The sequence below is a fragment of the Dromiciops gliroides genome, chromosome 5 (assembly GCF_019393635.1).
Source record: "Dromiciops gliroides isolate mDroGli1 chromosome 5, mDroGli1.pri, whole genome shotgun sequence".
NCBI lineage: Eukaryota > Metazoa > Chordata > Mammalia > Microbiotheria > Microbiotheriidae > Dromiciops > Dromiciops gliroides.
Genome location: NC_057865.1, coordinates 201,895,677 through 201,909,817, shown reverse-complemented (window position 1 = coordinate 201,909,817; position 14,141 = coordinate 201,895,677). Strand labels below are relative to the sequence as shown.

At 36.0% G+C, this 14,141-nt stretch overlaps 1 protein-coding gene across 3 annotated transcripts in view; it reads left to right on the top strand.

The window, feature by feature from the left end:
• Positions 1-14,141, top strand: part of DCP1B (decapping mRNA 1B) — a 75,470-nt gene that overhangs the window by 7,042 nt on the left and 54,287 nt on the right. For 2 of the 3 annotated variants that reach the window (XR_006353222.1, XM_043965954.1), the window contains exon 2: positions 1,506-1,546. The exons of the other annotated variant lie outside the window; for it this stretch is intronic. Coding sequence is in view for 1 of the 2 variants with exons in the window: in XM_043965954.1 (XP_043821889.1) it covers positions 1,506-1,546 (41 nt within the window). In the remaining variant the exon portion in view is untranslated. The remainder of the gene's footprint in view (positions 1-1,505; positions 1,547-14,141) is intronic. 3 annotated transcript variants of the gene reach the window in all.

Here is a 14,141-nt window from a genome sequence, read left to right as displayed (position 1 = left end):
ATTCAAGCAAGTACCTTATTCTTATGATTTTATAGCACCCTTGTATTAATCACAGCAGAAGGTTGTTGTTTTTTCTTTAAAACATATCATTATGGCCTTTGGCGATAACTTCATTAATTCTATCATGGTTTTCTGGTTAATTTAAAGTTTTAATATCCTATTTTGAATTTAGGATTTGCAGTCTTTGGGGAAGTGACCAGGATTGAGTTTAGCCAAAATACCCATTTTCAGCCATACTTCTAAAATAGAGTTTTAGCTTGGTGATTATTTGTGTGAAATTTTATTTTAAAGGCTCCTTGGCTTAGAATTTATCATTGAATCAGTAAATATTCCAAACATAATAAGTAAATATTCCAAACATAATGTAGATGTTTAAATTTTTTGGAAGTTTTCACATTCTTTCAAAAAGTCAAGTAGAGGCACCAGAAGGTTATCAATTCTCCCAGGTGACAGGATTTGGCAATAGAAAAATGTACATAGGAAATAGGTGGACAGCAAAAGAAATACAGCAGTATAAATACTCAGTGTAGAGGAGAGAAGGGGCAGTGCATTTTTTAATCTCTTTTTTCTAATGAATCCCTGGAACAGAATTAGTTATTTTCTGTTGTTTTAGCCAGAGTTGAATTATTATTTCTGTATTTGGTAAAGAGAGCTAATGACAATTTATTTGATTGGTAAAAGCAAAATAGCTGACTCTAGCTTATTAATCTGTAGTACATGATTATGGCAGGAGATATGCTTTTCTATGCTTTCTAAGAGTAATTGTCCCTGTGTTTCTATTACTAATATTTGATCCATTTTAGATTTATCATCCTTGATTTCTTGCTCTCACTCACCTGCGATCTCCAATTAGTCCCTAAATCTTATTTGTACATTCACAACATCATCAGCCTCCTTCTCTCTACTCTCATAGCCACCACCCTGGTTCAAGATCTTATTAACTCTCATTTAGATTATTATAGTAGACTCCTAATTGTCTCAAGTAGCTCCCTACTCCAATCCATTTTCTACTCAGATGTCAAAGTTAATTTTCCTAAAATACCATTCTGCCCATGTCACCCCCCCCCCACCCCCATTCAAACTCTAGTGACTCCCTACCACCTTCAGGATCAATTACAAACTTTTTCTTGACTTTTGAAGCCTTTCACAACCTGGACCCAGTCTACCTTTCTACTTTTGGCAAGAAGCCTTTCTTGACTCCCCTTCCCCAGCTATACCTTATACCTATTTTGTATATACCTATAGATATATAGATGCTTTTTTTTTTTCCTGGCTAGATTGCAAGCTCCTCGAGAGCAGAGACTATTTCTTTTTGGTTTTGTATTGCCAACTCTTAGTAAGTACCTGCATATCGGGCGTGCTTAATAAATACATATTAGTTGATTAATCTTCATACTGGATGTCAGGTCTGCTTATTCTATTTCATAATAAGATTATGGTCTCTAAATACATGACTCTGCTTAAATGGAGAGAATATATTTATTTTTGTTGTATGTTTTTTTCAGGAGAAGACTGATGTAGAAGGAACCCTGTTTGTTTACACAAGGTAGGAATAATTATGCTTTTACATAGAAAATGGACAGTATTTAAGCAGGATTCTTTTAGGCAGAATGATTCTTTTTAATATTGTCACCTCTCTGAGAGTCAGCTTATTCCACAGGGAAAAGAAAGAATAAAAGTTAGTTTGACATTGACACTTGGAAGAGAAGGGAAAAAAAATTAAAGAATGATAAAATTATTTTTATGGAATCTTGAAAATCTAATCAAAATGGCTTTAAACTAGAAAGGGAGAGGGAAAAACCGCATATATACACACATACACACTCACTACAGGATTGACTCTCTCCTGGTTCTTCTCCTTTCAGTTGCTCACTAACTGTGGGTGTCGCATAAGGGTCTGTCCTGGGCCCTTTTCTTTTTTCCCCTCTATGCGGTTTCCCTTGCTGATCTTATTAACTCCCATGGATTCAGTTATCATCTCTATGCTGATGATTCCCAGATCTACTTACCCAGCCCTAATATCTCTCATGACCTCCATCAAGTCATGCATCTCCTAAATGCCTACTGGACATCTTAAACTAGATGTGCCACAGCCAGCTTGAATTCAACATATTTTTTGAATTCAACTAATTTTCTTTCCCTTCAAGCCCTACCCGCTTCCTAATTTTCCTAGTACTATCCAGGTATCCACGCTCAGAACATAGGTATAATCCTCAGCTCTTCACATTCTTTTACTCCCCATATCCCGTATGTTGCTAAGTCTTGTCATTTTTAGTTTCATACCATCTCTTGTGTATTTCCCCTTTTTTCCTCTGACAATACTAGCACCATGGTACAGGATCTCATTACCTTACACCTGAATTGTTGTAATAGCTTTCTGGTTGGTGTCCCTGCTCAGATCTCTCCCCGCTCCAGTCTGTCATCCGCTCATCTTTCAGATTGCTCTTCCTAAACTTTATTAGGTCTGACTTGTCTTCCTATACAATAAACATCAGTGTTTCCCTACCAAATAGAAAATCCTCTTTGTGGCATTCAAAGCCCTTTATGACTTGGCCTCCTTTCTAGTACTTCTTCCCTTTCCAGTACTCTTCCTCATTTACTTTGTGATCCAGGCCTCCACACCGTTCCTCAAATAAGATGCATTTTCATTGGCTCTCCCTCTGCCTGCAATTCTCCGCCTCCTCATTTCTCCTTCCTGCTCTACCTGGCTTCCCAGGAAGGCTCTTCTAATCCCCTTACTGCTAATGCCTTCCCTCTGGGGATCATCTCCTATATTCTGTATATATTTTATTTGTATAGTTGTTTTCATGTTGTCTCGCCTATTAAAAGATGATGTCCTTGAGGATCAAGACTGTGTTTCAGCTTTTTTTGTATCCCCAGTGCTTAGCACAGTGCCTGGCACATGGAATATACTAAAGAAATGTTTGTTGACTGACTGACCATAGGGAGTATATACAGTGTGACAAAAATAGCCTACAACTTAACAGAAGAAAACATCCAAAGAAGGACCCTGCAGTAAAACTCATACACAAATTATGGGCAAAAAAATTAGGTAAATTAGAATTCCTCACACAAGGAGGCCAGTTTGACTTCATACATATCATGTGAAATGAGACCCACATTATTCTACAGGAGCAGAAAAGATTAATCAGCGGGGAGGGATAGAGCAACATACTACAACATATACTAGTGTGAGGAAATCCAGAGGAGAGGAAAACATTTAGGTAAAGATAATAGAGACAGAAATAGAAACTATATTGTCATGGAAGTATAATGTGAGAAATAATTCACAAGCCTGGCACAGAGACATGATAGCAAAATCTTCAGGATTTTGACCATTTGGATATGTGTTGAACCATTCTTCCTCTCTGCCTAAGGCAGCGCAGTTTCCTGGCTTGCTTTAATAGTGATTTCATTCCTCAAAGCTAGAAAAATTCATGAACAAAATTGCTGCTCTGGACCTAAAGAGGTGGAAATGATGGGAACCTCAAAGAAGGCAATTGTTCTCTCCTAGAATTTGTGGTAGAAAAGAATAGGTATGTTGCACATGGTTTCATATGTACCTTATGTTTGGGGAAAGCAAAATTTAAAGAATTCTGGGGGAAATGGGTAGTATTCCATGGCCTAAAATATTTCTAGGGAAGTCAGCAAAAGGAAGATGTTAAGATATCAAGAATGAAATTCTGAAGATATAAAAAGGAACAAGAAAAGATTTTGGAGGAAGATTTATAAAAAAGAGGGCAGGGTATTCACAATAAACTTCTTAACCAACTTAGATTTTTCAAAAGATATACAAAGGAAGGAATATAAGTGGGAGATGAACTCAGAAGCATAGTGCAGGTTTGTCTTGTAAGAACAGTGTCAGTAGTACGAAAGCTTAGAATGAGCTGAAGGAGGTAAAGAATGCTAAGGACAGCAGAGAGAGAGACAGAGAAAAAGAAAAGATTTGTTGAGGAACTTGAAGTTCAGAGAAATGATAAGAGCACTGCTTGGGGTGGTTGGGACTATGATCAAAGAAAAGAGGGAGGTGTTCAAGTCTTATTTTACTTCTAATTCCTCTGCCAAGGAGAATAATATTTGGGCTGAAAAGAATAGGAGAAAGATGGATATAGGGAATTGATAACCGAAGGCAAATAGGGATTGGAAAACAGCTTTTTAACTAACTGTGATAAATTCATTTTACCAAGCCCAGATATACTACATCCTGGTACTGAATAAATTGGCAGATGTGGTTACTGAGTCATTGTTGATCTTTGAAAAATCTCAGAGAAGAAGAAAAGGTATAGGACTAGAGAATGGCAACTGTCTATTTGGAAATAGAATAGTCTGATTGTAGACTAGTCAGCTTGATTTTGAATCTTGCTAAAATTCTAGAATGTAGTCATTAAAGGCATGGTTAAAGAACTTAAAGTAAAGAAAATTATCATAAAGATCATGGCTACATTAGGAACAGATCATAACAAACTAACTCATTTTTCTTTTTTGTAAGGACTACCACACTGGTCCAGAGCATTGTATAAATGTAGTTTATCTATATTTTTTTAACAGGATTTAACAAAGTTGCTCATATTTTTCTTATGGAAAACATGGAAATATATTCATGGTTTATTGACTGGTTAGACCCAAAAGTAGACAACCATGATTTGATATCAGCTTAGAAGGTCTCTAGTGCAGTACTCCAAGGAGCTGTGTTTGATTCTATTCTGTTTAACGTTTTTATCTAGAGTAAAATTCAAACTGTTAGGCATTTAAAGCCCATCACAAAGAAGACAGCCTAGCAGTTCCAGATTTCAAACTATAGTACAAAGTAGTAATTAAAACAATCTGGTACTCGCTAAGAAATAGAGTGGTAGAACCATGGAATAGATTAGGTACGCAATACACAGTAGCAAAAGACCATAATAAACTAGTGTTTCATAAACCCAAAGATCTAAGCTTTTGGGGTAAGAACTCAACATTGGACAAAAATTGCTTGGGGAAACTGGAAAGCATTTTGACAGAAACAATGCATAGACTAATATTTCACACTGTATACCAAGATAAGGTCAAAATGGATAAATGACTTAAACATAAAGGCTGATGTCATAGGTAAATAGGCATGGAAAAATATGCCTGTTAGACTTATGGATAAAAGAAGAGTTTATAACTAAACAAGAGAGAGCATCACAGGATGTAAAATGGATAATTTTTTTTCACTTAATAGTATTTTCCCAATTACATGTAAAGATAGTTTTCAACATTCATTTTTGTAAGATTTTGAGTTCCAAATTTTTCTCCCCTCCCCACTCCCCAAGACAACAAGCAATCTGATATAGGTTATAAAGAGCAATCATGTTAAACATATTTCCACATTAGTTTTGTTGTAAGAGAAAAATCAGAACAAAAGGGGAAAAACAAAAAACAATGTGAAAAGAGTATGCCTCCATTTGCATTCAGATTCCATAGTTCTTTCTCTGAATGTGGATAACATAAAATGGATAATATGGATTGCATGAAATTAAAAGGTTTTGAACAAATGAAACTAATGCAGCCAAAATTAGAAGAAAAACAAAACTGGCTGGGGTGGGGGGATTTTATTGTAAATTTCTCTGATAAAGGCCTCATTTTTCAAATATATAGGGAACTGAGTCAAATTTATAAATATAAGAGACATTCCCCAGTTGATGGTCAAGGGATATGAACAGGCAGTTTTCAGAAGAAGAAATCAAAGCTCTCAATAGTCACATGAAAAAATAATTTTAAATCACTACCGATTAGAAAAATGCAAATTAAAACAACTCTCAGATACCACCTCATACCTATTATATTGACTAACATGACAGAAAAGGAAAATCATAAATGTTGGAGAGGATGTAGGAAAATTGGGACACTGATGCATTATTGGGGGAGTTGTGAACTGGTCCAGCCATTTCTGGAATACAATTTGGAACTATGTCTAAAGGGTTATAAATCTGCATGCTCTTTGACCCAGCAATGCCACTACTAGGTTTGTATCCAAAAAGATCAAAGAAAAGGGAAAAGGACTTATTTGTACAAAAATATTTATAGCAGCTCTTTTTTTTTTTTTTTTAAGTAAGGCAATTGGGGTTAAGTGACTTGCCCAGGGTCATACAGCTAGTAAGTGTTAAGTGTCTGAGGCCGGATTTGAACTCAGGTACTCCTGAATCAAGGGCCGGTGCTCTATCTACTGCGCCATCTAGCTGCCCCGCAGCTCTTTTTTGTAGTGGCAAAGAATTAGAAATTGAGGGGATACTCATCAGTTATGGAATGGCTAAACAAGTTGTACTATATGATTATTATAGAATACTATTGTGGTATAAGAAATGATGAGCAGACTGCTTTCAGAAAAACCTGGTAGGACTTATGCCACAGAGTGAATTGAGCAGAACCAGGAGAATATTGTCCACAGTAGTTGGTTTTTAGTTGGTTATTGTCCTTCATTCTCAAAGGGGACCAAAATTACATCACTGTTGGAATCAAGCCATGCTGTGTCTCACTGTAGCTGATGAGACTAATGTGAGCATGGAGAGCTCTACCACAGATCAGGCACAAATAGTTCATATTTACATTTGGAATGGAGATGTCTCTAAATTTGTGCCTCTCATTTCCCTTTTTGTTGGGGGGGGGCGGGGCACTGAGGGTTAAGTGACTTGCCCAGGGTCACACAGCTAGTAAGTGTCAAGGGTCTGAGGCTAGATTTGAACTCTGGTCCTCCTGAATCCAAGCTGGTGCTTTATCCGCTGTACCACCTAGCTGCCCGCGCCTCTCATATTTCTTTTCTTTCTTTCTTTCTTTCTTTTTTTTTTTTGGTGAGGCAATTGGGGTTAAGTGACTTGCCCACAGTCACACAGCTAGTAAGTGTTGTGTCTGAGGCTGGGTTTGAACTCAGGTCCAACTGAATCCAGGGCCAGTGCTCTATCCACTGCGCCACCTAGCTGCCCCTTCTCATATTTCTTTTGTGCTACTGCAATTATGCTTCACTTGTAAAACACAGTGCTTTCTTTGATGTGAACATCAAGGTGGTTCTTTGCCAGTCTTTCAGGTCATGCAATCAATTTAAAAATTCTTCAGAGAGACCTTGAGAGTTTCCTTGTATTGTTTCTTTTGACTACGATGTGAGTGCCTTTCTTGCATGACTTCTCTGTAAAATAGTCTTTTAGGCAAATGTGTATTTGTCATTTGAACAATGTGGCCACCATCCATCCATGGAACCATTGGTTATAGAAAATGGAGAAATTTTGAAGTCTGTGAATAAGTTCACTTACCTTAGCAGTATGCTTTCTAGGAAGTTACACATAGATAATGCGGTTGATGCATGAAATACCAGGGAGATTCCAAAGGAAAGTGTGGGAGAGAAGATGTATTAGACTGCTTACCAAACTGAATGTCTACTGAAGGTCTGCAGAGCTGTTATACTGACCTCATTCTTGTATGCCTTTGAAACCTGCACGGTCTACCAGAGCCATGCTAGGAAACTGAAATGCTTCCATTTGAATTATTTTAGGAAGATTCTGAAGATCACCTGGCAAGATAAGGTACTGGACACTGAGGTCTTTTCTTGAGCTAAATTGTCATTCAGACTCTATTGCAGAGAGTGTTACATAGTAACAGCAGTATTGTAAGGATGAAAGACTTGTTTGCCCTTCATTCTCAAAGATGACAATAACATCCGAATGACGTGATGGCTTGCACTGAGTTGTATTTAAGTGAGGGAGGGCTGTGTAGGGTCACCAACCTCACTGTCTCCTCCAGAGCCATCTGTATCCAGTAGCAAGACATGTATCAGCATGACTGGAGATCCTCTTCTCCCCCCACCCCCGCCCCCATGTTTAAGGCAGTTGGGATTAAGTGACTTGTCCAGGGTCATACAGCTAATAAGTGTCTGAATTGAGATTTGAACTCAGGTCCTCCCAACTTCAGGGCCAGTGCTCTATCCACTGTGCTGCTAACCTGCCCCTATGAAAGACTTAACTACTCAATCAAGACAATGATTCCACACAATTCCAAAGGACCCATAACGAAAAATGCTATCCATCTCCAGAGAGAGAACTGATAAACGCTGATACTCTCTTTATTTTGATTTTTAAATGCTTGTGTTGTTTTTTGCAACATTATGGACGTATGTCTTGCATGATTTCACATGTATAATCAACATAAAATTCCTTGCCTTCTCAAGGAACGGGGAGGGGAGAGGAGAGAGTTTGAAGCCCCAAAACTTTTTTAAATGATTGTTACAAAATTGTTCACATATGTAAATTGGGAGAGCTTTTGCTGTAGCCTTGATAAAATTTATGAATGAAATAATCTTAAAATTTCAAGGCAAAATAGTCTATATATGTAAATTTTATGCTTTGGTAAAGTCAATTCAATGACAACTCATGTTTGAATCTCAAACAATGTCGGGTTATCTTTTATATATATTCCATGCTGTCATAAGTTAAAACAAGATCTCTATTCCTGCACAAATTTATAATGCATTTATTTTCTGAGCTCAAACTACAGTTCCAGCAATATTTTTTCTGACCTTAATATAGGTGCAAAAGAAATTTCTATACTTTTAAATCCATTTAGCTGCTATTGAGGATTTTCCACTTAACCTTCAACTAGAAGTGATTAATCTGCAATGTAATGCCATGCTAAAAGACAAAATATCAAGAGAAAAATTTAATAGAATTCTGTAAATGACTTCTAAGCAATATGTTCATTTAAAATTAAATGCTCATGGATTGATATTAATATTTAGCAGTGCCTATCTGTGAGAAAATAGGTTTTTTTAATTTTATTTTTAATTTATGAAAGGAAATAAGCATTTCCATAACATAGTGTAATTTTTAAAAGATGAGTATATATGAAATAGCAAATCTGTTGTGCACAATTTGTTATTGCTTTTAAACATATACTAAAGTTATGTAATTTTTTTTTCCATTTTCCCCTCTCCCCACACCTGTTCTAGAGATGGCTACCATTACATGTTCAAAAATGAAGTATATAGGGGGCAGCTAGGTGGAGCAGTGGATAGAGCACCAGCCCTGGAGTCAGGAGTACCTGAGTTCAAATCTTAATACTTACTACCTGTGTGACCCTGGGCAAGTCACTTAACCCCAATTGCCTCACTTAAAAAAAAAAAGTATATAAAATTTAATTATACATTAGATTAACAGGTGAACATTTGCAAATGTATTTTTATGATAGAGGATACTAACTTTAAACCTCAATTAAGTAAAATATCCCCTCCAAAAGAATTCCTTTCTTCACCTGAATATACCTGTATTAAAAATAATTGTGCTCAGTTATTAATATATCGAGTTTCATCAGTAAACATTATGGAAATTTGATTGCTATCCTGTTATATACCTTCATAATAGCCTTGATTTTGCCTCTTGGCCCACAAAACCTAAAATATTTACTATCTGAATCTTTACAGAAAAATTTGCCAATCCCTATTTTAAAATGTAATTTCCTTTGTTTTTATTTTTGTATCTCTAGCAACAACACAGTGCTTCATAAATGCTTCCACACTTATTGAATCATGATCACAAGAGATCTGAACAGTAAATTATTGGGCAAACTCTAATAAAATGATAATTAATAGAGTTAAATGTAAAGTCTTATCCTTGGGTTAAAAAAAATCAACTTCAAAGGTAGAAGATAGAGAAGATTACATTGTTGATCTAGAAAAGATCTGGCGATTTTAGTGCTATTCCCTTTTCCCCTTCCTTTCCCTTGTTTTCATTAATTCCCATGATATTCTTGACCTTTTGTTCCTGCAGATGATTTTTCTATCTATTTAAAGAAATTCTTTGGTAATTTGATTACTATGGTACTGAATAATTTAGGTAGTGTTTTCATTTTCATTTTATTGGTTCATTCTTTGTTGTTCAGTTGTTTTCAGTTGTGACTGACTAACTCTTCCTGACCCCTTTTGGGGTTTTCTTGGCACAGATACGGGAGTGGTTTGCCATTTCCTTCTTCAGCTCATTTTACCTATGAGGAAGTTCTGGCAAACAGGGTGAAGTGACTTGCCCAGGGTCACATAGCTAATTAAGTGCCTGAGGCTGGATTTGAAATCAGGGTTTCCTGATTCCAGACCTGGTGCTCCATCCACTGAGCCAGCTAGCCATCTTAGCCTACCCAAGAACAATGAGTATTTCTTTAATTGTTTAAATCTCTCTTTATTCATATGAAGAATGTTTTGTAATTGTGTTCATATAGTTCCTAGGTATGCCTGGGAAGTTAGACACCCAAATATCTTTTATTGTCTATAGTTATTTTGAATGTAATTTCTCTTTCTATATCCTTCTACTGAGTTTTGTTGGCAGTATATAGAAATGCTGATGAGTTGTGTCAGTTTATTTTGTATCCTGCAAGTTTGCAGAAGTTAAATGTTTTGATTGGTTGACTCTAGGTTTTTCTAAGTAAACCATCATATCATCTTCATTTATGTTAATTTTGTTGCCTTATTGCCTATGGTTATTCTTTCAATAGCTTTTTCTTATTCCATTGTTATAACTCGGATCTCTAGTACAATGGTGAATAGTAATGGTGATAATGGGCATACTTGCTTCACCCCTGATCATATTGGAAAGGCTTCTAGGTTATCCTCATTACAGATAATGCTTGCTCTTAGCTTAAGATAGATCACTATACTTTCTAATATTTTTTGTTTATTTGTTTGTTTTTTGTGGGGTAATGGGGGTTAAGTGACTCGCCCAGGGTCACATAGCTAATAAGTATCAAGTGTCTGAGGTAGGATTTGAACTCAAGTCCTCCTGAATCCAGGGCTGGTGCTTTATCTACTGTGCCACCTAGCTGCCCCCAGCTTTCTAATATTTTTAACAGGAATGGGCATTGTATTTTTTTTTAATTTCTGTATCTGTAGAAACAATCATGTTTTTATTTTTAATATGGTCAGTTTATAGTTTTCCTAATATTGAACCATGTTTTTATTCCTAATATAAATCCAGCCTGGTCATGGTGTATAATGTTTGTTATATATTGCTGTAATGTGCTTTGAGTATTTACATTTTTTTGCATCAGTATTCATTAGGGAAATTGATCTGTAGTTTTATTTTTCTGTTCTGACTTTCTGGTTTAGGCATCAAGACTGTGTTTATATTATAGAATGAATTTGGTAGGATTCCTTCTTTACTTATTTTTTCAAACAGTTTATCTACATAAACTGTTGGAATTAATTATTCTTTAAATGCTTTGATAGAATTAACTTGTAAATCTTTCTGGTCTTCTGTTTTTTTTCCATAGGTAGTTTATTTGTAGCTTGTTCAGTTTTTTTCCAAGAAAGGCTTATTGAAATATTTTATTTACTGTTCTGCTAATCTGGGCAATTTTTGTAAATATTCTTCCATTCCATTAAGATTGTCAGTTATATTGACATAGAATTGGGTGACATCACTCCTAATGATTGCTTTTATCTCATCATCATTAGTTGTGAATTCTCTTTTTAAAAAAATTTTGATATTGCTAATTTGGTTTTCTTCTTTATTTTTTAACCAGATTGTCTATTTTTTCTTTTTTCCAGAAAATTAGTTTCTAATTTATTAATTAGTTGTTTTTTACTTTCAGTTTGATTCTCCTTTGATTTGTTAGTATTTATATTTTGGTGTTTCATTGGAGGGTTTTAATTTGTTGGTTTTCTAACTAACATTTTTAGTTGCATGCCCAATTTGTTTATCTCTTCTTTCTCTATTTTATTGATGTAATTGTTGAGTGAGGTTGATGACCTTGCACAACTAGATTTATTCTCAAGTCACAGACATGACCCCATGATGTCACTGGTCATCTTTGAAAATGAAGAATGAATAACCACAACATGGTTCTCATTGCCTACTAAGCAATATTCCACATTGTTTGGCATTCATGGTCTACTATAATATGGTGTTAACCCAGCCTTATCTTACTTTATTTCCTAACATTTAGTCAATACCTCAGCCAAACTGAATTATTTGCTACCTCATATACATATTCAAACTTTTTCCGGTGCAGCTAAATGGCGCAGTGGATAGAGCACCGGCCCTGGAGTCAGGAGTACCTGAGTTCAAATCCGGCCTCAGACACTTAACACTTACTAGCTGTGTGACCCTGGGCAAGTCACTTAACCCCAGTTGCCTCACTAAAAAAAATTTAAAACAAAAACAAACTTTTTCCCATATATACCTTTGGTCTTGCAGTTCACAGTGTTTGTCATGTCCTTCCTTTCATCTATTGATTGAATCTCTGCACATCCTTTTAAATCTTATGCCACCTTTTCCAAAAAGACTTCCCATATCCTCATAATCAGTGTGATCTTCCCTGCTTTGGATTTCACATAGCACTTTTTGTATCATTTTGTATTAGTTACTTTTATATGTGTCATCCACTTACTAGACTATAAACTCCATAAGGATAGACCATGTCTTAGCTAAACTCTGTTTCTTTCCCAGGGCCTAGAAAAGTTCTCTGCATATTGTAAAGACACTTAAATGTTTATTGGATTGAATAGAATGTTCTGTACTTTCAAGGAACTTACATTCTAGTTCATGGGGGAGGGGAGAGCCGTACATGTATATGAGGAGATAAATTAAGAATCCAAGATAGTGTTATCTTATCTTGAAGTGGTGCAACTAAAAGTTTTTAAAATGCTTTCCATAGGTCATTTCTTTTGATCCTCACAGCAGTCCTTTGAGGTAGGTTGTATAAAGTTCAGTGAAGGAAGAAATCATTGTGGGTCGGATGAAGTGGGACTTAAGTTATACCTTGAGGGATGTGTAAAACTTACAAAACCAGAGAAGTAGGGGGAAAGCATTTTTGTTAGGATTGACAAGAGATAGAATAGGAACATATGTGTATGTTCAGGAATAGTGAATTTCGTTGGAACCATGGTTTCCTGTAGGAGGGTAGATGGGGAAAAGACTAGAAAAATAGAGATCAGATTATGGAGGTCTTGGAGGTTAGGCTTAGTTTGGATTTTATTCTCTAGGTGAGTGGTCTCCAAACCCCTATAAGTAAAAACAATTTAGATCATGCATTCATAATATGCTTACATTTACTTATTTATAAATTATGTTAATTATCATCATTTATGGTAGTTATTTTCTATAAAGTCTCCTTGAACACTGAATTAATGAATACTGAATCATTCATCCTTGAGGAAATAAGAATTAGCACTTTCCATAACTGCCTGATGTAGAGATTGGTAAATTCCCTCTTCCCTTTTCTGGACAGATATTGCTTGTTTATTAATTTTGAACTCATGGCCAACAGCACTGAAAGTCTTGCATAAACAAAGCTCATCTAACATTTATTAACATCACAGCCTTCTTGCACTGAGGAACACTAGACAACACTACTCTTGTGGGCCATTTTAAACAGGAAAATCACCCAACAAAAAGCACAAAAATGCAAAAAAAAAAAAAAAAAGAAAAAGAAGAAGAAAAAAAAGTGGCAGCACTAAATAGACCATAAAAAGGATACTTGCTTACAGTAGAAAAGCTGAAACAAGAAGGCAGAGAATGCTCTGGCCTTGTGCGGCCTCAGCTGGAAACATGTATGTCATGTGACTCAGATTTTTTTGCTACCCTGTACATGACAGTGAATGAAGCAAAAGCACCATGAGTACTGATTTGGGGTTACAGATTTTAGCAAGTAGGGAATGAGGATCAACTTTTTATACCTGCACTCTTCTGCTAACAATGCTATGCATTATGCAGCTCACACACAGAAAAGAAATGAGCATGTCAAGGCATCTTTTCTTGCTGTCTCTTCCTCTACTCTGTATCAAATGAAGAGGTGACTTTTCTTCTTGCTAAAACCTGTTGTTCTACATATACACCTGCTGTCTTCTCCAGCAGATTGTCTCTATTACCATCCACACTCCATTTCTAATCTTTCATCTCTATCTACTGACCCTTCCTTGCTTCCTAGAAACATTCCCCTGCCTCCCCCATGCTTCAGACTCCTTCTTGACCCTGCTGTACTCATTAGCGATCATCCTATCTCTCTCCTTCCTTTCTCAGCTACATTCCTTGAGAAAGCCATTTATACTTGGTGCCTTTGTTTGCTCTCTTCTCACTCTTTTCTGAATCCTCCACAGTCTGGTTTCTGACCTTATCATTCAACTGAAAATGCATCTTCCAAAGCTGTTAATC